Genomic DNA, 24,508 nt, shown 5'->3' with positions numbered 1-24,508 from the left:
CACGACATCGTGGTTAGTTAGAGTGGAATTTTGTTTACCAAAAATATTAAAATACCTAGATAATAGCCTACCTAGATTTTGTATAGTCCTTGGCCTGAAGGCATTAAAATATTTTCAAAAGTGAAATATGCTAATATACAGTTGTTCCTAATATTTGAATAATGTTAAACACTCATATCAACAGAAAACACTAGATGGCAGCAGTCTACTTCTCCGCAATGCAATGTATCAATGCGATCAAAATTTTAAAAAAGTCCTTCATGGTTTTCCTTTAAAAAAAAAAAAAATTATATTGTTGTATATTGTTTACAGCCATCAGTTGTAAACTGTAGTAAGATAAGTGTCCGTAAAAAAACCTTGATTTTTACAAGAAGATTTAGCACAAAAAGTCAAACAAAAAAAGACAACAACAATATAGGCTTAAAGTTTTTGGTAAATAGGCCTAACGTTATTCAGTGCTCACTTTCCCCCTTCCTTCTCAGATATAGCCTATATGTAGACCTAGGCCCTAGGCCTACATATAGGCTCCATATATAGGTAGCCTAGGAGGAAAAGTTATAGCCTTGTGAGACTGTCCTGATCTCGCGAGCTCCAGTTTTCCATATGCCGAGCAAATGCGAAGCAATCTATCTGACGGAGTCAGGTTAGAAAAGTTAAGCAGAACGAAATATATATATTTTTTTGATTGAGCACATAACAAGTATACAGCCACAAGTGTATACAATACAAACAGGTCAAGTACGCCAGGGGACATACAAAAAATAAAACAATAATAAAACTCAAACAACTCAATTTACATAGCCTAAAGCATTTGAAAAGTAGGTACAAATAGTGTGTGTGTGTGTGTGTGTGTGTGTGTGTGTGTGTGTGTGTGTGTTCTAACAGCCTTATTACTGCAACAGGATATAGTAGAAATATAGTGTTTAATGTGAATGCACAGCTCTATGAAGTTAGGTGTTTTATTTTGGAATTTGGACTTATGGATGTAAAATTTGGTTAAGATTGGTTGATATTTGTGTTAATGTTAATAGTTAATGAAAACAAAAAGTACATTTTCCCAGCACAAGGAGAATTCAGGGTAAATAAGACCAGCTAAGTATCGAGACAGTTTACTCCAAAGTAATTTAGTATGAGGGCATAACCAAAATAAAAGAGTTTCTCTTTGATTCCCACAGAATGTACAGTTTACATTGTCTTTTTTGAGCTTCTGTAAATAGTGGTTGGTTAGGTAAAACCTATGAAGCATTCTAAAAGAAATCTCTTTGACTTTATTAGTCAGAAATAACGATGCAAACTCATGTTGGACCTCCTATTCGCTGTGACGCAGCACATAGTCCTGGCTTGAGCGCTGCTTCACGCTTCCCACTGGCATTCAGGCTTTTGCGCTTCATGCTGCCACTGCACCCTCCCCCGTGACTGTTGTCCCGTTACTTGGGGTCCATCAGGGCTCCCCAGGTGAAAGAAGGATCACACCCATCCAGCCGGAGCAAGGGGAGCAAGGGGGATGACTGAAAGAAGTTGTGTGATCCAGAAAATCCGGCGGTACTGACGGTGCTGTTCCAAGAGGCGCAGTCCTCCAAAAACAATATGATGTCTGCAATAGAGACTGGTGCCCCTGTGTACCAACCTGCACAGCTGCTCAACTGGGTCTATATGTCTTTGCAAGACACTCAGAGCAGCACTTTTGATGCGTTCAAAGCCGAGTCGGACTGTTCTCCTCAGGACATCAACATCTCCAAGCGCAGCGCAGCTGATCTGAGCGCCAACTATCTCAACAACTTCTTCCATCTGAGGAGTGAGGTAGAATTCATGTCATGTTACGCAGTCATAACGCGCTCAGTAGTGATTAACACGTTGCATGGTAGTTTACAACATGTATGCGTTGTTAAAACTTTCACCCACTCATTCTTTTTTTCTTCTTCTTTTGCTTCATGTCATAAACCTCTCTCTTAAAATGAATATTATATAGGCCTACACGTTTCACTCCAGCTTATTTTTGTTACCCATACAGTAAACCTCACCTGCATGCCTTCATTGGGTCGCACTGTGGTGAGTGGGTAGCACATGAATATGTGTTTTGTACTCTGGTATAGTGCCTGAGTGTGTTCAGACTGTTCTGGTGTCAGTGCGCAGCTGGAGGAGGAATGGCAGGTTGAGAAAGACCTCTCACAAGGTTTTAAAAATGTTAGAGTTCACCCTGACTGGCCTCTGCTTGGTCAGAGGAGTATGCTGTGCTCAGTGGGGCTTGGTGCTGCTTAATTTAATACTGACCCATTTAGGAAAAGTAAGGAAAATGAACATAACTCATTAAAAAGGGAGTTGTGGTTAAAATATTGGCATAAAAATCGCAATTTGCTGTACTTTAACTTAGAAAATCACTTTTTAACCAACAATAAATGAAACAATTCAAATGGCATACTGTAACTTAGTGCATACATGCCACAGACATGCAGTGGTTTGATGTCTCATGCAGAACATTACCCACTGCAATGTGCATCTGATCACAATTCTCTTTCTGCTTCAGAGTAAACAGCCAGTTTCTGCAGGCTGTTCTTCATGTTTGTCCTTCTGGTGCCATAGCACCCGTCTCCTCCAGAGGCACACAATGATGCTGATTGTGCCATGCCTATAGAACAAGTTAGAAGAATGCATTACAAAGGCATTTTGTTCTGACGAGGAAATGGACACTATTGGCCCACAGTGTAAATGCAATAAAGGCAGCACATCTGCAGAATTGAAATAATGTCGGCTACTGTCAGTGACACAAACAGGAGAATCAATCAGGGTGATGGACTGACATGCTGCCTGAAATGGTCTTTCATTGAAGAGTCACAACAATATACTTCTTTTTTCTCTGACAGGCCTTGAATAACAATTTCTACAAGAGCTCCTCGCCCTACGGGTCCCTCAACAATATCGTGGACGGCCTGAGCTCTCTGGCGGACCATTTCTCTGACCTCTCCCTGTCCCCTGAGACACGCAAACCCAGCAAAAGGCCGCCGCCCAACTACCTGTGCCACCTTTGCTTCAACAAAGGCCACTACATCAAAGATTGCCCTCAGGTGAGCCAGTCGGTGGTGCTGCACATCAGTCAGGTGCAGAAACTGCTGTGCATTGTGTTGAGCTGTCCATAAAATGTGTCAGCGTGTTTCATAGAACATATGAGATGCTGTCTGATGAGGTGAAAGTCATTATGGGAATATGGTGACATACTGGATCTGGTTCTCACTTCAAATTAACAAGCTTCCCCCTAGTTGTATAATGTTTGTATTCTTTTTTCAGTGCGAAATAGATTCCTCAGCACATATTTGAGTTAGATGTACCACCGCAGGTTGGTAATGAGCAGCAGATGCCAGATTGGATCTGGGAGCTGGCTTTAATGAAGGATGACAGGTTTTTCTGTGAAACTAGGCACGACCTCTACTCCAAACAAGAGAGAAATATTACCACTGCTTTATGTGCTGCTGCGGTTCCCCATTGATCATGTTCATACGGAAATGCCTGACATTTGTTATGTGAAATGCAAATAATCACATGGCTGATGGACAGGAAGCAAGGTAGCAAAAAGTTGAAATTCAAATAGCTGGTAAACTTTTACTGGTCAATTTATGTAAAAGAGTTTTAGTAAGTGTAATTGCTTCCTTTTCGGAGGCAAGCAGAGGTTTTGCTAGTGTAAAAGCTGAAACATAATTCCATAGATAATAATACGGAATCTTCTTGCAATTTCTTCAATGTCAAACATCTAATAGGGGGTAGGCTATTGCTAAAACATAAGACGTTGTTGATGCAAGAGATCAATTTATATGCTATAATATTACAAAATATTTAATTTGACAACACGGGTAGCCACATTCGTTGGTGTGTTAAATTCCTGCTGTATGAGGTTGAAACCATAGTTGGAATTTTTTTCAGAAATACACTTATATGCTCTCAAGGCGAGAGTTTAGAGTCTGACGTCTTTACCTTTAAATATGTTGCTGGAGTCAGCAGCTTGTTAGCTTAGCTTAGCATAGAGACTAGCAAGTCTGGCAAAACCAGTGAATTATCGGTTTTACACTTTGATTTTTGTATGGATTAAAGAAATTAGATATGTTAATAAATGATCTTTAGATTGTGTTACTTTTGGACATAGCCAGGTTAGCAGTTCAGCTGTCCTGTCGAAATAAAGGTCGAAAAAGCCCCCAAAAAAAAAAAAAACAAGGAGCAGAAATGTGGGAAGAGTCCGTCTATCAGCTCACATCTGTCCTGGTCACATTTCTTCACACACTCTCTCCTCTAGCCTTGTCTCTGAGAGCTTGTCACCTTCATCACTGCCAACACAGAGAAGATTGGTGCAGTTCAGCAGTGAAGACAGTGGAGGAATGTGAGGAATGTGGAGAAAATAATTTGCAGTAAGCTTATAGCTCTTAACATTTTCACAACTGTGCACACCTGGACTGATGCGGCAGAAAGTGTGTGTGACTGTCGGTTTTGTCAGATTCAGACATACGTTTGAAAATAGCTGAGAGTTTATTTCAAACATCTTTTTAAACTGATACTTATTTTTTAGTATATATCAGTTTTTAGGGCCTCATTGATGTATAACCTGACTAGAGGGGACACTGTGTAGGCTACACCCTTAAAACACCAGTTTTTGCACAACATGTTTCTTTCAAATGAAGAATAGAGAGGCAAACATTAAAGCATAGTAAAATCACTTTAAAAGCTGTTTTTTTAATGGTGTGGAATAAAACATATTATTAGCAGCAGCGAGTTCCTTTGGACTGTTTGTTGCGGGCTTCCATAGCTGACTGGTTTGCAATGGAGCCACAGTGGACAGGAATCAAAGAATGTCACGACTCAGTAAGATGAGAGAAGAAGCACACAGGAAGTGGGTGTGCAGGGCCTTTAACAGCCTCTCTCTGGGTGGAATGGGGCCCATGTCAACTCTAAAAAGTCATCTTTCTTTGATAAAGGAACACATGGTACCTCAGTGGAAGCCTTAGGAGATGAAAAATTATGCTACTTAAGGTGGAGCCCATGCATTTGAGTTGCAGCCACACTGAAAGGTATTAGATATGCTATCCATGTTAAACATCCTGTTGACAAGCATAGTGGAGAGTTGGGTTACTTTCTTCACTAGAGGGTTAAGACGTCAAAGGATTAGTCTGAGATATTTACGATTCTTCTTTGCAGCCATGCCCCTTTAAATGTGCAAAATCTGGAAACCATTTCTGCTGGCTGGCTGTCAGCCGCTTTAGAAAGATGATGTCAGATTTTATCATGTGTTGCTAATATTTCAGACCCATCGCAAGATTACGGCCGTTGTCATGACAAAAGGCCTCTTCAGTTGAAGTTGAGCTGAACGTTCTTCTGAAGCTGTAACTAATGAACAAACTGCTTTTTGTTCTTGTTGGCTGGAATCTGAGGCATTTTAGCTCTGAAATACTGTACCTACTGTTGGTACACGTTTGATGTCTTACTATGTGTTGGGTTGCAGAAAAATCTCTTAACTTAATGTCTTCATCTGAAAATCAACAGTCTTCTGTACTGTTTTGAATGTAAAACTGTTTTAATTTTCACCCAAGCGACCAAATGAGTTGCACGTTCAACACCTTTTACCCCTTAACCCAGGGTCACAACATTTTAATGACCCTTTGCCAATTAAGTAGCTGAACCCGGTTACTGTAAAGAGAATACACTAGTGACAGTGTGCTGACAGTACATGGGTGTATGGTGGGAAGAGCCTGGGCTAAATAAGGAGAGCATTGTTTCTCCAGAGGGGCCGTGGAACCAAAGGTCAGGAAGTCAGGCTGTATTGTTCGCTCAGCTCTGCTTGGCTGCAGTCATCTCCGTCTCTCTCTGTCTCTGTCTCTGCAGAGGAGCGGCTGTAGGACACTCGTTTAAAGGGCCAGTGATCAGCTTCCCAGAAATGTCTGTAGCCAGAATGTGTTTTTGGAAACAGTGGGTAGCACAGGAAGTGGATGTATGTCTTTACAGTTACAGTTTAATCAGATTTGAATGGAAGGCAAACGTCTGCTTTAATAATTACTTTGGAAAGAGGAACTTGTGATAATTGCAAGGCTTGCAGAAGGAATATCTTGATTTATATTTGGTCTTTGAAGACTGAAACAGATAGTTTTAAATTACTTATTTATCATCCCATAATCCAATATCCTTACAATAACTCTATTTTGTTGCTCATCATTAAAGGAAAAGTTTTTTTTTACCAGGAAATAGCCTTAGCGCTTTCTTCCCCTTCATTTTCATACAGATTAAACAGACAAGATGCAAAGTGTAAATTTGTGAACTTTAAAAAGGAGCCTGGCTAGCTCTTTCCCCCAGTTTCCACTCTTTGCGTTAAGCTAAGCTAGCTGGCTGCCGGCAGTAGCTTCATATTTAGCGTAGAGATATGAGAACGGTATCAACATACTTACTTACTCTTGGCAAGAAAGTGTATTTACCAAAATGTCACTTTTCCTTTAACGTAACATAATACCCTATAGTATTTAGTAATCCACACAGATTTCTTTATTCTTTATCAGACAGGAAAAACTCTACTATTAAGACCACCATCTAACACCACAACATAAGAATCAACGACATTCTAGTAGCATCCTTTAGCAGCTCTTTTATATTTCACCCTCATTTCCATTACCTCCGCCTCTGTAATCCACAATGACCATCCAGGATAACAAAAGTGATGTATCTTGAAAACATGCAACCATGTAAAAACTGAGCTCTTCACAGAATTCTTTTCCTATATGTTCATTAGCTTTGAATAGATGACAGCCTCTGTTTATCAGAGGGAGTCTATCTACCCCACATACCAGGGTTTCCTCTATCTTGCTCATCCTCCTCAACAGATGATCCGGCCAAAAGCAACAGACAGCATACTGAGGACAGATAAGACTTTTATCAGCAGTGAAAACAAAAGGACCAGAGCATCAGTAATCAGACAGTGTTGCTTGAGATTCACCACATATTCGGCGATGAACTGTATCGTTCCCACCTGAAGTAGTGTCCTGTCCAAAAACACAACACTGATCCCATTATCAATATTCAAATCATAGCTATAAAACAATAAAAATATCTATGATTTAATCCAAGTCAAACCTGTCAAAAATAAAAGTTATTCCTGAGGGTCGAATCTCATTACTGAATTTGGAAATAGCTTGACAAAACAATCTAACCTGTTGACAAAACAATCTAACCTGGACTATTAGTGTTCTGAAGGTTTCAATCATATTAAATGATCTTCATACAGGAGTTAGAATTCCGTTGTCATGGATTTGTAGAAGTTCAAACGGAGATTTCTTTTCTTAAACTTGTTTTGTGTTTACAGTATCCATTATGTTGTCTCCTAATGTTGTTGGTTATAAAATAAATAAAAATTACTACTTAATATAGTGATTATAAGAATTACATTTTGGGGAGGTATAACACATATTTGAGATTTTAAAACAACAATATTAACTAATGGTATTTGGGGGTGCCATACTAAATTTTGTGATTATAAAAAGTTTGCATACACAATTTTGGGTTTCAGGGACTCTACAGCAAATTTGGGGATTTGAGTTGCTTTCAAAGATTTAGATCAGCCCTGCTAAAAGTTACTATTACTACTATTACTCATTTATTATGAGGGAGGATTAATGACAGAAAGACAGAAAGGATTGATCTCCTTAATGGATTTTTTCTCACACTTATTTGCTAGCAGGTTGTCTGCATTTGGTTGAGTAGAAGGTATGAAGGTAGCAATTCAGTCATTAACAGATGCTGTGAAATGCTGTTATGCCTACTGTACACCTATCAGAGACATTTTCACTGCCATTTCAAAATAAATTATTGTGCGTTCTTGTTATCCCAATTGACAGCCGTTAAAATGTATCATTCTCACAGTGCAACACTGACTGTAACTTCACCAACTACTGAAAATGACAATGAAATTAAACTCATTGGCAACCTACAGTTGTAAGATTTTCCCTTCTTGAATCTCGCTCAGCTGGGTTTTTGAACAGACGTTGGGAATATTGTGCTGTTGCATTTCTTGTTTGTCTGCCAGCCCACCCGCCCCTGTCACTCACCCTTTGCGAAACATAACGCCACTTTACAGCTGTGTGTGTCATCAACTTGCCCACAGCCAGGACTGGCGCTCAGTCAGACTCTGGATGGAGCAGAGTGTGTTTTGGTCGATAATCCTCCTTCTATGAAAACAGCACTGTGCGTTAAATAGATGCTGAGAAGAATAATGTCTGTGAATGTGTGTGTGTGTGTGTGTGAGGAAATCGTTCCGCTAGTTTGGCTGCATTGGCTGCGTGCTCTAAACAAAGGGATTGATGCAAGATTGAAAATCTGGAGATAAATAAATAACCAGCAATTCATTGATTATTGTTAACAATTACTCAACTAATCTTTTGACCTCTCTTTGGATGCAGTAATAATTGTCTTCCATAAAAAAAGTCTCTCTCTCTCTCTCTTAAGGAACATGGAAAGTCATTCGTTTGTTGCTTTAAACCCTCCATTAATTTCATAAAATAATGAAAAGTATCACTCAGACCTATTGCTGTGGATTTCAGTCCGGGCAGTAATGTGTTGTTTTGCTTTGGTAACAGCTGGGCTTCTCCCTGATGCTGTGGGGGTCTGATACAAATTAAACCCAGCTAGGGAGAGAGAGAGCACTGCGGGTTTGTTAGTGTGGAGTAATTGACCACATGGTATCCAATAGGCTTGGTGTTGCTGTGTTTTCCAGGATGAATGTCTCATGGGGTTATGGAAGTGGGGGAGAGAGTGAATGAGGGAGAGAGAAAGGAGGAGGGGGTCAGGGGGGGAGGATTTGGAGTAGTCCATTGTTTATCCTGATGGTTTCCAGATGATGGCAGAGGGAGGCAGCCAACGTCCTGGGCCTCTCTCACCAGGCAGCAAGGATCCAAGCCAAGCTTATCTTCTGCAGCCCTTAAAATCTGGCTTTACATCGCTTTGCATACTCTGGGGCTGATTTAAGTTACACAACTGGAGTTATGGCTTTTGGATGGGATGAGTTGTTAATGCACATAATAAATGAATTTAACATCTATTTATCTTAAAACAATGCTGTTTCTAACACATGGTCTCAGGCTGCAAAGATCTTCCATCAAATATGAAGAATCTGTTTTGGGAGAAAATGTAAATTCTTTACTTTAAGCCTACAAAAAAAGGTGACCAAAAAACTAACTAAGCCTAAAACATCATTCCTTTGTGTTTTTAGCCATACTACTGGCGTGGCTTCAGGGATGGCAATGTTAGTCGCTCAGTTGATCCACCACTTTGGTCCATACTAAAACATCTTTAAAAAAACTATTGGATGGATTAACATTAACTTTGGAACAGACATTCATTGTCCCCTGAAGATGGAGCCTAATGACTTTGGAGATCCCCTGACTTTACATGTAGTTTGTAGCGCGGTTTAAAGTGACATGTCCCGACAACTATTGGATTGATTGGCATGAAATTTGGTACAGGCATTCATGCCCCCCTCAGGATGAATAGTAATAACTTTGGTGGCCGCTTAACTTTTCGTTTAGCACCATCATCAGATCAAAAATTGGATTTCTCTAATACTTTGGTTTATTAATCAAATAGCTGCAAAACTAATGACATTGCCGTTCTTTGTGTTCAGTGCTAATTAGCAAATGTTAGCATGGTAACACACTAAACTAAAAACTAAACTGCTACACATCAGCATGTTAGCATTGCCATTGTAAGCATGTTAGCATGCCGACGTTAGCATTTAGTTTAAAGCACCGATGTGGCAAAGTGAACCACTAGCATGGCTGTCGCTAGCATGGCTGTCGCTAGCATGGCCATGCTGTCGCTTGCATGGCTGTAGACTTGAACACATTTTCCATTTTTAGAGTGTTGCACCCTTTTTCATTGAAATATTGTGATATGATCAAATCATGTTACTGTTTTACAAAACACCTAAAATGGCATTTAACTAACAAATGATGTACAGTAGCCGTGTAAAATTGTTTCATTTAGACTGCTTTCCACATCATTTTGCACACATTAGCTATAGCCTATTGTGATATAGATATTGGAGAATAAAATCCTGACTAATATTGAAATATCAATCTTGGCTATATTGCCCATCCCACACACACATTGTCTTAGTTCAAAAAATATTTATTTAAAAAATATTAACTATCCAAAATGCATCTTCAAGGCAGACAATGAAAAATATTCCTCTGTGTGTTGAATAGACTTGTTTTGTCATGAGTGCAGAAGGCTTGATGACAGATTTGTGCATTTCTCTGCATTCACTCAAACTTTCCTGCTTTCCATAAGAGCCTCCAGTCACTGTTGGGTCATGAGTTTGATTTTCATTTGCCGGTTGTCAGTGTCTCATCTTTGATGGGACCGGTGGAAACTCCGGACTGTGCCATGCCCTTTGCTGCCCTGTGGGCTCCAGACTTTAGGTAGAGTTTGTTTTGCTTGTTCTGCAGAATGAAAGCTGTTTCCTCCCTCAGGAAGATGATGCTCCGTCTGCTCTCCCTTTAGGCGCTTGGGAAAGAGGGCTGCCATCAAAAGTGACCTCCCACAGTGCCTCATGGTGGCTAAATGAGGCAAACTCAGGAATCAAAATGCTTCACAATGGACTTCACAGTCAGGGGCTTGACTGTTGTAACCTTAAACGTATTTTGTTAAACACATGTAGTCCTGGAAATGAATAGAAATTATTTGTAAGAAGTTTTGAACCAGACATATGTTCCTGCTGTGAAATCAAAACAAGATTTGAAGTTTGGCTCCTCTGGTGGTGCAGATTCTTAATTTTGACTTGCCCTACTTTTCAGCCGAGGTGCTTTTAATTTAAACCAGTCTTGTCGAAATTATTTAGTTGTGATGGGTTTAAGATTTTGTTATGTTATACAAGTGCAGAGTTCATCTGGGTTTTATTTCCTCCCCGCTAAGATCTTTTGTGTCCTGATTGGTGGGTCGGAGCCAGCTGGGAGGGATGACTGAGAGGCTAAGGTATTTGTCCTATAGCAGGGAGGGCCTCTCCCATTGGTCCCCCCACAGGCTGGGGCCTTCTTTTATGGTCCCTCGGGAACACAGCAGGAGGGAGGGAGTTCATTGGGAAAGCTGAGACTCCTTCATTTCTGTCCAACGAATACATTACACTTAAACATTACAATATATCCCAACTTCCTTAAAATAATTTAAACTTTTCGACATCTTCTACATTTCTACACTGTCCTTCTACAGGTTAGATAATTTAGGTTCCTTTGAAATGCAAGGTTCACCCTTCCAGGGCCGCAGTAATCAAGCATCAAAGTAAATGAGCGCTTTAACTTGCATTGACAGAAGCCACAAATAATCCATCTCATTCCTAAGTCAAAACTACTCCATAAACTTGACTCTCTTGAGCACCAACAGGGTTGCTATCACTTCCCGTTCTAACCACGCAGAGCTTTGAATTGACTGCCGTCCAAAGAAACCAAATAGGTCAGTCTCCTCCAGTTAAAGGTGGCGAGAGGCAAAAGCCAAAATGTTTGCAAAGCTGTCGACATTTACACGTTGAGAAATGTCAGATTTTTAATTACTAAGTAATGTAGTAAAGCTTCAAGTAGGTTGCACACAAGGTCAGTAATGTTTGCTGTCTGCTGTATATTTCTGTTCAGGCTCGACCCAAAGGTGAAGGCCTGACCCCGTATCAGGGAAAGAAGAGGTGTTTCGGTGAATATAAATGCCCTAAATGCAAGAGGAAGTGGATGAGCGGGAACTCCTGGGCCAACATGGGACAAGAATGTATCAAGTGCCACATCAACGTTTACCCTCATAAGCAGGTAAAAGTACACCAGAACTACTGACAGAAGGAATCAGAAAATATACAGATGAATGCTTCACTGCACAAATGGCGGAAACCCAATGTATGCTTTGTGACTGTGGGTTGTTACGGTATATTTCTTTGTAGTTTGACCCTTGAGGCCAAGAGCTGCTTTATGTTTTCTTTGTCCTAAACTAACCAGTTTAACTATGGAAATCAAATGCTGTGTAACTGAACTGGTATACTGTTGCAGGCATCAAAAATGCCTGAACATGTATTTAAATATATACTAATGTTTGATTTGATCACTATCTTATGTATCTGTTGCTATGATAATACCAGACTGGTGGACTGAAACGTTGAACCAAAAGGTTCATTCTGAAATGTCTTGTTATGTTACTTCTGCCCAGGTTTACACTCTCTGTTCCATTTATTTGTTATTTAGTTAGCAGAATATCTTAAATATATGGGACCTCAATTTAATGAAGTTTGGTGGAAAGTTAATCTATGGGCCAAAAGAACAAGTTGTTAGTTTTTGGTGCAAATAGTGTCACCATGTGTCAATTTATAAAGGACTTTATGACACATGAGGTTTGAAGGCAAACACTTTTTCATTTATTTATTATAAATTCACCAAATGTAACTACATTTATTTTTTGATAGCATTTTACTGTAACTGGTTGCTAAATTTGTGTAGGTGTGGTCTATCATATATAAACCCCCATAACTGAACAAACTGAGATGACACACACTAATATCAGCTGTGTGATCCTGCAAAATGTTACGGCATTTCATCTAAAAAGGTGATTTTTCTCCAAACTTTATGGCCACCATCAACCAACCACCATGACTGTCCCTAACCCTGATGCAGACTATAAATGGCTGAACAATACTATATATTCTGATCAAAATAAAATTATTAATGAAATTAATTTAGAGGATCGTGCAGCTTTAATACATACTTTAGGAGTGTTTTTTGCATAGTCTGTGACCACAGCCGTAGCCAAGAATTAAGCACGAGTCCAAACTCCCCCAGCAATAGATTTTTTTTTAGCATCAAAAAAGTGCATTAAATAGTGTGAACTCCCTACATGATGCTCTAAACCGTTTTAAAGAATTCTCCACACTCTCTCTAAAAACACAAAAAGGCTATTATTTCATTGAAATTTGATTTTATGTACTTAGAACTAAAGACATTTTGAATATAGAGTAAAAAAAAAAAAGAAATAATAGAAAAATCAGCCTTAAATAAAACATGTATGGGGTGACCTCTAGCTCACCCAGTAAGAGCGTGCGCCCCATGTAGGCTGAGCCCTTTGCAGCGGCCCGGGTTTGAATCCGACCTTCTGTCCTTTGCTGCGTGTCATCCCCATCTCTCTCCCATCTTTCCTGTCTATCCACTGTCACTACAAATAAAGGAAAAAAAAGCCCCAAAAAATTATCTTTAAAAAATATAATTTGTGTGTAACTGTAGAGTGTAAACTCCTCCACAGGTCATTAAAACACATAAATACCCAGAAACAACACTGAGGACTTAAACCTTAACAGCTCTGTCTGTGATGAGTAATTGTCCGTTTCTTTGTTCCAGCGACCTCTGGAGAAACCGGACGGGTTAGACGTATCGGACCAGAGCAAGGAGCATCCACAACACCTGTGTGAAAAATGCAAAGTCCTCGGCTACTACTGCCGCCGCGTACAATAACACACTCTACTCGCCTTACGTACTCCTCCAAAGTTTTATCAAAAAGGGACTTATATTTGAATTACTAAAACTACATGATTAACTTTATTGTACCGTAATGCAGCTAACGGTTTATTGTCATGACATATTCTCTTTGACACTGTGACTTCTCAGTATAGGAGGCTCATTTTTCTACAGGCTCTTTCAGTGGAGACGAGTACTTTGCATTTGCTGGGTTCTTGTAACTTACTTAGTTATCATTATGTGAATATTCTTAACTATGAATCTCACCAACTGTGAATTAAGAAACTTAGCTCTGTGTCTGTCTTCGCTTATGTCCGACAAGTTTCCAGATGAAGATTCTCCTTTACATGTTTGTATATTCCAGAAATAACTTAAATGAAATGTTTTCTGTATAAAATATGCAACAAGTTTTTACTAAGAAGGATATGCACTATTAGTGTGTATCTGCATTATTATCTGTATTATCAGTACTGGAGGGTACATACTTTTTGAATATATTTTGTAAGCTATTACTGTTTTTTTTATTATTACACTTTGTGAAGGAATATATATAAGCCAACTAACATTTATTCTTAAGTATGTGCCTGTATTTCTGAAGACACCCTTTAGGAAGGCTGTCCTTTCAAAAAGCAATGCAATATGATAGAAACATTTTGTTTCCTGAAAAATAGAATAAATTACAGCAGTTATATTTTGGCACCCAGTGCTAAGAAAGACTTGACAAAGTGCTTTTTTTAATGGGTCAGAGGTTGTAATGGCTCATAATGTAACATGAGACAAAAACAGCAGTAAAAATCTGAACGTACCAAAGATCATGAAGGATTAAGTGGAAGGTTGCATGTGCATGTTGATTTCGAGGCGTTTTATATTTCAATGAAATTGTGATGATAAACGAACATGGAACAGAAATACACTCTGACTTTTAATTAGTTTAAAATGTGTGAAACACCATTTAATGTGCCTTAGTTTAAGTGACCCATGAGATTGATCCCTTGATGTCCCTAAAAGGTTTTTGTATTAAAATGTTTTTAAACACGGTTTCTATGGTATTCTTTAAAACTGCGTTTGTCTCTAGTCAAATTAAGATCAGTGTATTTAATATATCCATGTGTTAGTAGAGGTTTTGGGGGGTGAAGTCTACATTTTGCTGTACATTATAGCTGACAACTGATAAAATGTCTTCAACATTAAGTGATCCATCTACATCTCTCTTAATATTTTTCAAGCATCTGGTAAAATGTACTTATGGCAAAGCAAATCAGATTTGGCTTCATCACCCTCTCATATACCATTGCTGGCAGATCCTTCAGTACGCTGCGATACAAAATGCCATGCAGAGAATCCAAGCTGACCCACCCCCCACACCCCAAAAAGAAACATTTCCCTATGCAGCAGCATTTAGATCCGACATTTTAGACTTTAATTTGTCTGGGCAGATGACAGCAGAATAAATACTTAGAGGAATAAGACCATTAGTCAGCTCTGGCTGATGAGGAAAACAGAAGGAGGTGGGAAGAATGACACCGATCTCATTCCTCAGCTGTCGATAAAACATTCACCTTCCCCCATAAATGGACTCACCTTTAACTTAAACAGCTACAGCTTCAGCTGTTCGAGTGCAAGTGACCAAAAAAGAAAATCTTTGCAAGTTTAACGCATTTTTGGGATACTTTGACATGCAGTATAAAACAGATGGCAAGAACAAGCTCACATATTTAGAAATTGTTTTTTTATTTTTTGCAAATTACTGCCTCTTTCCCAAACCAGTTTCCCTGAATATTCATGTATTATTATCTTTAAGTACAACAGAAGCCGTACTTAGGGTTCTATATTACAAGTTCACATTTATGACACCGTGAAGTGCGTTAGATGCTACCTGGATAAAGACTAACAGAATTGAAATGTTAATATCTTTTGCCAGCAAAAAGAGGTAGCACTCTGTGCCATGACTGAAGAAAGAGCCTCTTTCACTCAGACCTTCACATTGAAATGACAGCAGGAGATGAGACTACGACAGTGTCCACTGCTCAGAGTCTACTCAAGCTCTCCACAGTCTGCGATAGTGATCCTCTTGGAGGTTCGCCCAGACCGTGAACCGTACGACTCCACTCTCTTGACCACGTCCATTCCCTCCTTCACGCTGCCAAAGACAACATGCTTGTCGTCCAGCCTAAATGAAGAAAGAGGTTTATTATCACTGGCCCCGACTGTGAGACAATCCATGATGCACCCAGCAGGGTTTGACTCATGGCTTTCTGTTGGGTGATGCCGCTACTTCAGCATTGATTCTGCTCTTTCAGGCCATCAAGCAAATCCTCACAAAATTTGGTATCATGTCAAAACATACGTATACTTTGGCGTTAAGTATTGATGTCTGTTTTTGTTCAGTTTTGCTCATTGCACACTTTTCCAGACAGGCCAATAATGGTGAAATGAAATAGAATAACTACAGTAGCATCAACCCTTAGAGTGTTGTTTGTCAGCACATACCACTCGGTTTTACTGGTGCAGATGAAGAACTGGGATCCGTTGGTGTTGGGTCCAGCGTTGGCCATAGACAAGATACCTACAATGCAGCAATTCAAAAGTTATTTTAAAATCATATCATGCATTTCGTTTGAAGTAACAACAATAGCCTGCGGAGTTTACTGTCACCTGAGCTACAAAGAGTGATGAGCAAACTGATTTTACAATGTGTTGAATCACAGTTGAGAAACTGATTCATGGCTCAATTGCACATATATATGTAAATTAGAATCTCATGGCCACAGCAGACATTTTGACATGTCACAGCAAAGAAAGCACAGGTGTAAATAATACAATGAATGATGGCTGAATTTCATTAAGCTGCTTCAGTTTCAGGGTCCTGGTATAGTGTATAATAATAATAATAATAATAAATTGAATTTATATAGCGCTTTTCATGGACTCAAAGTCGCTTTACAGGGCAGGGTAGATTATAAAAACATAACAAAACTAAACGAGCAAACAAAACAAGTAGAACAAAACAAGATATGTATATGTGTATGCTGGCTCACTGCCCCCAGGGACACTTTAATAGTAAACAAATACATAAATAAGCCATTGTTAAATGTTATCAGTAACACCTGTACGTTTCCTTCTATGACAAGTCAAAATGTCTGCAGAGGAAGAGGGCTATTTCATCATTATCTAAAACTTCATGAAGTTAATTTATAACAGATTACTCAAACACTATTTGCACAATGCTGCCACCTGTTGGTGAAAATTAGTAAGACAAACATCTCGTTACAATGAAAAACAGTATGCATCATGTTTATTTTCCAGTAAATAAAATTTTCTTGCACAGATATAATATGGCACCCACAGGGGCCATGGCTTTTACGTCATTCTAAACATTTACATCAACATGTTTAATATTTAATCTGTTCTTTTTTTGTGTTTGATTTGATTCTATTATATTTATCAGCCTGGTTTTCAATGCATTACTATAGAGATTTCCTGAAAGAGACAGATCTTATCCATCTGCCACAAATACTGCAGCTTCTTAAGTGTGACATTTAATGTGTTTGTGCTGTGCTGTGTATCCCACTGTGCTGTTAAATCTCATTATAATCTGCAGTGATTAAAGGGTAACTACTGTTTTTTTCAACCTGGACCCTATTTGCCTATGTTTTTATGTCTAAGTGACTGATGGGAACAACAATCCTTTGAAAATGGTCCAGTATCAGGCAAGATCACTGCAGTCTGCAGCAGTGAAACAGGCTACAATGTAAGTTATGGGGCAATAGTAAAACTTGTTTCACCTGGTTCCACTATCCCTCTTGGCTCACCAAAACGGACGTAAAAGCATATTAACCATTAACTGCACGTGATCGCTAGTAAACATATTACACTTGCTCTGCTAGTCTATTGTTCAGGACAAGACCCTGTAGCCTGGTGGTGGGGGAGGCGGGACAGCCTCCCCAAATTTTCTGCCCTTTCAAACTCATACCTGTGTACACAGACCTCTTGGACACCGTCTGAGAGAGTTTTCTCCTGTGCAGGACATGCCATAAGTCAGGAGAGGTGTAGTATCTTGCCAGAGAAGGCAAATAGTCATTTTTCTGCAAAATAACTGCTAAAGTTTGAAGCTGGTTGGCATACCAACTCAACATTTATTTTGTTGTTACTAGTTAATAGTGTAACTGTTACTTGTTAAATTATTGTAGTTATGTGTTAGGTGACTTAGGTTTACTTATATATTACGTACTTTAAAAACGTTAATATATTGTTCAATTTAAATCATTTTCAATTTTAAAAAAACCCTCATTTTTCAGTTTTTCAAGAATCGGTTTAGGAATTGGATTTGTTTTAAAAGTACCGGTTCGGCATCGGAATCATAAAAATCCAAACGGTACTCAACCCTATTTCTAAGGAGGTCAACTTTTCAGTTAAAGAGTAAGATTAATTTTTTTTTTTTTAAACATAAAAACATCCACAAAATCATGTTCGCTAAGCCCACCAGACTCCATGTAAATAAACAGTAATTTTAGCATCGTCAAATACACTCTATTCAAAGTCGACAGAAACAAAACTATGAAAAGCTGTTTTGGGTCGTCTTTCCACTTTTCCAACCATCACAACTCTAGTTTTGGTTTACCAATTTAGATGTGAAAATATGTTGGCTCTATATACATGCTAAAAGTATTGCTTTTTTTGGGTTTAGCGCCAGCAACTTCAGAGCTGTTTAACAAAAAAGGTCTCAAAGAGGTTTTAAAAGGTCTAGCTCTGAAGGGATCCTTTCCATTATGTTGTCAGACACTTAAAACAATAATCTGAGCCTGTCAGCGGCAAAACGAACACTTCTGTGAAGTTAAATACCATCTAAACAATTGCTCATTATTAACTTGCATTGTAGCTTGTTTCTCCGCTGCCAACTGCAGCGATCTTGCCCAATACTGGACCAATTTCAAAGATTGTTGTTCCCATCAGTCACTTAGACACAAAAACATAGAAAAATAGGGTCCTGCTTGAAAAAAAAAAAAAAAAAAAAAAAAAGGTAGTTACCCTTTAATGCTGCCTGTTTGTGCAGCTCTTTTCCATTTGTATGTATAACATATGTATGGATCAAATAAACAGAATGGGATGATTACCAGGTCCGGTGTGCTTCAGCTTAAAGTTCTCATCAGGAAACGTCCTTCCATAGATAGACTTCCCTCCAGTTCCATTGTGGTTAGTGAAATCTCCACCCTGAAAAAATATCACTGTCATTGCACTGCAACAGCTTTAAAGCTGGACAGGGCACTGCCAAGGTGCTCTTGAGCAAGGCACCGAACCCCCAACTGCTTGGGGCGCCTTTCCACGGGCAGCTCCCTCACTCTGGCATCTCTCCATTAGTGGTAGGTATAGGTACTGAGCATGTGTGTGTAATGTGTGTAATAACAACAGAGTGAAAACATTGTAATTTCCCCTTGCGGGATTAATAAAGTATACATCGTTATTATTATTATTATAATAACAAAAAGGGACACAAAAGAAAAAGGCCTACCTGGCACATGAACTGAGGGATCACCCTGTGGAAAGTTGATCCCTTGTAACCAAAGCCTTGCTCCCCCGTGCACAGTGCTCTGAAGTTCTCTACGAGAAAGATTTGTGTCAGATTCTCTCTCTGACAATCCACACAGGTCTGTGGTTTTTCAAAAGTGTTATGCAGGAACACAAGTGGATCCCAGCAAAAAAAACTTGAATGTACAGCTGACCCCTCTTATTCGAAAATAATAAACTAATCTATCCTTGGGAACTAGTTATTTCTTGTAGTTTTTTTTTTAATAATGGGTTACTGACGTCATTACCTTTTTAACTGACCAAAATGTGTCCATAAAACAGGAGTTCTGTAGAAAAACATGTTTTGGAATCATCATATCAGTTTATTTTATTTTTTTTTAAAGATTATTTTATGGGGCTTTTCCCTTTATTGACAGTGGATAGACTGGAAAGGGGGAGAGAGATGGGGATGACATGCAGTGGGTCAGATTTGAACCCGTGCCGCTGCAGGACTCAGCCAGCGTGGGGCGAACGCTCTTAGTGGTTGAGCTAGAGGCCGCCCCGATCATACCAGTTTTTAATAGAAGAAATGATCTGTTACTTAAGTCACACTTTAGATGTTTATGGTTATGCTGATTTAAATTCCTTTATATACTGCTGAATAGTTTAATCTAAAACAATGCATCATATTCTTTAAGATCATCATGTGTTTGCAGCGTCTCTGTCCTGTGAGAACCACGTATCTCTAAAAGTCAACTTTTCATGAGCTCAGAAAACAGCCCTGTTTTCAGCTTTGCGGCGATGCATTTTCCAGCTTTCTTACTTTATTTGGATCCCCACTAGCACTAAAATAAACATTGGCTATTTATCCTGGGGTCCACACAAACAGTCAAACACACATAGACACTACAGCCACATAAACACAACAGCCCATCCCATTGAATTAAAAGGGAACCTAGTATGTTTTTCCGTATATACATTAATAGCTATAATTTTACAATGTCAGATTTTTATGTTAAACGTGGCCAGAGCTTCGAATAATGAGGTAAATGTATTTCAGAGAAATCCCATTTACTTCTGAAACATATCTGGTTGGGTAGTATTTGGTCCAGAAGCTTTTATCTGCAATTTTTGACGGTAGAAAGTAGGACTGGACGATATGGAGAAAATCAAATATCACAATATTTTTGACCAAATACCTCGATATCGATACCGCAACGATATTGTAGTGTTGACTATTGGTGCTTTCATAAAATATTTACACAATGAGATTTTTGATAAATAATCATCAGTAATGTGGATAGAATGACTAAGTGGGTAAAGGCAAATAATAGAACAGTAACAACAGTCTGGTAAGTTCAGAAAATGACATCACTTTACTGTAATGCAGCCTTTAAAACACTAATGCCATATTACGATATCTAGTCTCATATGACAATATCCATATATTGCCCAGCTCTAGTAGAAAGGGTGCATGCGCCATCTACGGAGGCCCGCGCGGTGTGCGCTCAAGTATACCCGATGCTTCAGGCTCGGAGTGAAACAACAGTGGAGATTCCAGAGACTGCTGACCAATCAGAGCAGACTGGGCTTTTTCAGTAGGGGGGCTTGAAGGGAAACTTCACCGATTAGCATTAAGCTTTGTATCAGTAGAAACCTGTTAGTATTTTTGAATGACCGTGCTTCCCTCCCTCATGTCCCCCTGAGAGGGGAGATCTCTGTATTGTGGGTCTGGAAAAAAGCCCAGAGGCAAAAGACTACAGCCTGTATTAGGAGCCACTTCCGCATAGCCCAAAGGGGGTTGGACTGACGGCTTTTTCCGGAGATTGCCGAGGAAAAAACGAATGTCAGCCATCTTGAATCCTCGCTTAGCTTCTCAGCAGGAGCAGAAACTGTTCATCCCGACGGAAATTTTAGAACAACAATTATGTGCATTCAAACTATCACACACGTGTACCACCGGGATACATTGGTACACATCGGAGAATATGCAGACCACTTTATATACTAGTACTATATACTCGACACACTACACAAGCTTTGCCTGCACGGAGACCAGCGGTGGTCTCGATGCCTCTGGCCGGTAAACGGACCTCATCAGCAGGGAACGTTGAACGAGTGTGCCGGTGGAAAGCTAACGCTAGCCAGCCATCTGTTCACCAATCCTGCTTGCAAGTGTCCGCTCATTAAACAAACTGGACTACATCCAACTTCAACGAAACTCCCAACGTGAGTTCAGAGACTGCTGTGCTGTGTTTTTGTTGTTGTGGAAATATTGCTGTGGACTATATATCTATGGCTGTGGACAATCCAGCCTGCTGTCACCGGGTAAGACTAGCTAGTGGAGGTGGGCTGTGTTACCCCGGACTGCCTGTTGCAGAAATGGGGTGATTTGTATCCAACTAACTGCTAACTGCTGGTGGAGTTTGTGAGTGTAAAATGCCGACAATTCTAGCTACATCCCACGCAAATGTACGCTGTGTTTATACTCGATGTTTATACCACAGCCCACCAAGAGCTAATGCTAGTAGCTATGTGTTAGCCTTCTTTTATGGCTTGGTTGAATTCTAATGTAGAATGCGGTCTGTTATGTAAGGGTTAATGCCCGACGAGGTGTCCATTGTCAGGTATTAATGGACGATGGCGAGGCGTGAACCGTCCGTTGCCTCCGCCGAAGTCCATTAATACCTGACAATGGACACCTCGAAGGGCATTAACCCGCTTATACCATGGTCACTTGCCAAATAACATATTTTTAAAACATTAGTTCATATTTTAATTACTTTTACAAATCGAAATCTAAAGTTTATCCAAACAATAACTCCGTTTCCCTGGTTACGCCTGACGGTTTGACTAATACCTGGAACAATCATTCCCATCCATCAGGTTCTTATGCAATGCAAACGTTGTTCTCTCCACCAGGAATTAGGAAGAACCTTAGATACGACTTGCCTCCCTTAGCAACCGGAGATATTTATATAGTCCGCTCAGCTGATAGAACCCTTCAGTTTAGCTACGAGCCAGAAAGCTAACGCTATGCTAGCAAGATCCAAAGTCAATAACATTGTGTACAGTTGGCCATCAGTAAAAATAATTTGACAGTATATTGAACAACAAGACAAGGTAGCTATCAGCCATGTCATTGTCCCCAAAACAATATAACGACTTTTACGAAGAATTTGATCCGCGATGTGTAACGTTGCTGTCGGCTGCAGCGGCGCAGCCTGAAGCAGCGAGCTGAGATATGTGAGATAACGTTATTCTCTGTGAAACAAAGTCAGTCCAGAGGGCCAGTATAACTTACTTCTTGCAGCCTGTGTGTTTTAGCGCCATCCTGTGGTGTTCAGAGGACGAGTTGGAAATAATAAATCCACATTTCCTTATTGATTTAATGTAGCGCATTCATTTAGAACAGTAAACAGTCAGTTTCACTGAACTCCTTTACTAGATGTCCTACATCACTTTTTAATGGACACCCTGCAGCCAATCAGAATCGAGTATTCACCCAGACCATGGTATAATTCTTGATAACAGACCGCTGCTAAGGATAACACACCGTTGCCATGCAAAAGCAGAGCGTTGCCATGGACGCAGTTTTGTTCACTCTGGAGGACAGCTATCAATCGGCTGAAAGAAGTCCGGATAATGTATCAGCTGTGGCCAAAAAAAAGCATGTTTTAAATTTGTAACACCACTTGAGTCACGGTGAAACGTTTTTTCGTGTATATTGTTGAAATGACAATAAAACACACTTGTTGAGTTGATCGTCTCACTGTCTGTCTGTAAAGGGTAGGCGTGGCTTGGGAGTGGCCTCATACAGCAGCAAAGCAAGTGCATTCTGGGATTTGGTGTCTTTCATCCATATGAGCCAAAAACACATTTTCTGGCTTATCTCAGCCTAGAAGGCCCCAATTTCAATTTTCTTTTCACATTTCTACTACATTAGTGACCCAATTTAAAGATATATTCAGCTTTCCAGCGGTGAAATTTCCCTTTAAAGAGACAGGCCTCCAACAGAGCGTCTCAGACTGAGGGAGAATACAGGTGCAGCAGCCATGGGCAGTATGAGAAAAATTGTTCTAGTAAACATGTTCTAGTAGAATCACAAAATACAAGTATGAATCTGAAAACAGTATATAACAGGACTCCTTTAACAATCAAGTACAGAAGAGGAACAAAATTGGCATCCTTTTAACAAACACAAAATTATAAATCAATCACAATTCCTAAAGAATTCATGGCAGCCTTGATTTTCCTCCCTTTCCCCCATTCTTCTTACAAAAAAAAAAATCTTAAATAAACATAAATCCTTGTCTGAATGATCTTAAATTATATATCTATCCATCCACACACAGTTATTATTTTTTGGATAGTTTATTTAGTAGGAGGGGAATTTTCTTAACCCACAAAGAAACACTTCATCCTTCAGTTGATCACGCTGTATCACCTGTATTATCTTTTATTCGTTTATTATTTTCTTTGTGATGTACTCTGTATTCAATTGTTGTATTATTGTTGTTTTTAACTTGTAAAGCACTTTGGTCAACTCTGTTGTTTTTAAACGTGCTATATAAATAAACTGACATTGACATTGACAGTTATCACTGGACAGGAAGGTTAGTAATCTAAAAAGTAACTAAAGCTGTCAGACAAATGTAGTGGAGTAGAAAATACAATAGCTGCCTCTCAGATGTAACTTAGTGGAGCAGAAGTGTGAAGTTGAACAAAATGGAATTTCCAGCAAAATACTTGTTCTTACCTGCAGTTTTTGGCACAGAGTCGGCGTTGAGCTGCAAAAGACAAATGTCCTCAGGGTCAAAAGTGAACTGGTTCTCTGGAAAACTTGAGACTCAAAGAATGTCAGTGAACCTTACTGAAAGGACACGCGACGGATTTTAGGTGTTTAGCAGCTGTCGTTTTCTTATTCATTCAAAAGCAAACATTAAAAAACTGAAAGTAAAAGCCGTTTAGATGTCTGAATCGGCTCACCTCAAAGGTTACCCTGCCGAGAGGCTGGTCGTCTGCAGCAATGTCAAAGTAAACCCTGGGGTTTTTGTTGGCAACTGTAGGACCGCTGCTGTACATGCGCGCGGCGGTAAACGCCAGAGAACATAATTTTATCCTGTTCGATAAAATTAACATTTTCCAAGCTAATGCGACTCAGTGAGTTCGCTCGGGTCGTGAAAGAGCAGGTGTCACGCTTCCGTGGGAGATAGATGAGAAGGAAGTTATTCTCACACAACCGGATGTACACGTTATTGTATGGCTGTACATCTTCACAGAGCGGCGCCGGTTAAATCTCGCGAGACTAAACGTTATAAAAGCAATTACATATTTCATACACATTTTCTTCAGCTGTCCTGTCAATAAAGGCCTACAAATGCCCCAAAAACATAAATACATACAAGAATGCATTTAATAAATCAAACAAAAATAAAAATAATTTCATGAGTGCAAATTGATTTTTTTGTTTCAAATTATATACCTCTGGATTGGGAAACACTGCACTAACG

General features: G+C 39.4%; 2 protein-coding genes across 2 annotated transcripts; one reads left to right on the top strand and one right to left on the bottom strand.

Moving 5' to 3' along the window:
• Nucleotides 1–1,244: 1,244 nt before the first annotated feature.
• On the top strand, nt 1,245–14,528 carry LOC120551786 (zinc finger CCHC domain-containing protein 24-like). Its single transcript, XM_039789363.1, has 4 exons — nt 1,245–1,800; nt 2,862–3,062; nt 11,640–11,804; nt 13,374–14,528. Exons 1-4 carry the CDS (start codon nt 1,588–1,590, stop codon nt 13,485–13,487), a joined length of 693 nt encoding a protein of 230 aa, XP_039645297.1. The 5' UTR covers nt 1,245–1,587; the 3' UTR covers nt 13,488–14,528.
• Nucleotides 14,529–15,200: 672 nt separating this feature from the next.
• On the bottom strand, nt 15,201–24,246 carry LOC120550911 (peptidyl-prolyl cis-trans isomerase A-like). Its single transcript, XM_039787865.1, has 6 exons — nt 23,985–24,246; nt 23,755–23,785; nt 19,000–19,088; nt 18,605–18,701; nt 15,981–16,056; nt 15,201–15,660 (listed from the first exon to the last, which is right to left on the bottom strand). The coding sequence occupies exons 1-6, from the start codon at nt 24,135–24,137 to the stop codon at nt 15,525–15,527; spliced, it is 582 nt and encodes a 193-aa protein (XP_039643799.1). The 5' UTR covers nt 24,138–24,246; the 3' UTR covers nt 15,201–15,524.
• Between the last annotated feature and the right edge of the window lie 262 nt (nt 24,247–24,508).

The sequence above is a fragment of the Perca fluviatilis genome, chromosome 21 (assembly GCF_010015445.1).
Source record: "Perca fluviatilis chromosome 21, GENO_Pfluv_1.0, whole genome shotgun sequence".
Taxonomy (NCBI): Eukaryota; Metazoa; Chordata; class Actinopteri; order Perciformes; family Percidae; genus Perca; species Perca fluviatilis.
This window is presented reverse-complemented; position numbering and strand designations above follow the sequence as displayed.

What these genes read in the sequence shown, in the direction of transcription:
- LOC120551786 (XM_039789363.1), top strand. Translation starts at nt 1,588, where the DNA reads ATGATGTCTGCAATAGAGACTGGTGCCCCTGTGTACCAACCTGCACAG. An exon ending in TCTTCCATCTGAGGAGTGAG is followed by an intron (nt 1,801 to 2,861) that starts GTAGAATTCATG and finishes TTTCTCTGACAG; the next exon opens with GCCTTGAATAACAATTTCTA. An exon ending in ACATCAAAGATTGCCCTCAG is followed by an intron (nt 3,063 to 11,639) that starts GTGAGCCAGTCG and finishes ATTTCTGTTCAG; the next exon opens with GCTCGACCCAAAGGTGAAGG.
- LOC120550911 (XM_039787865.1), bottom strand. Translation starts at nt 24,137, where the DNA reads ATGTTAATTTTATCGAACAGGATAAAATTATGTTCTCTGGCGTTTACC. An exon ending in GCTGAAGCACACCGGACCTG is followed by an intron (nt 16,057 to 18,604) that starts GTAATCATCCCA and finishes GCTGCATTGTAG; the next exon opens with GTATCTTGTCTATGGCCAAC. An exon ending in TGCACCAGTAAAACCGAGTG is followed by an intron (nt 15,661 to 15,980) that starts GTATGTGCTGAC and finishes TTCTTCATTTAG; the next exon opens with GCTGGACGACAAGCATGTTG.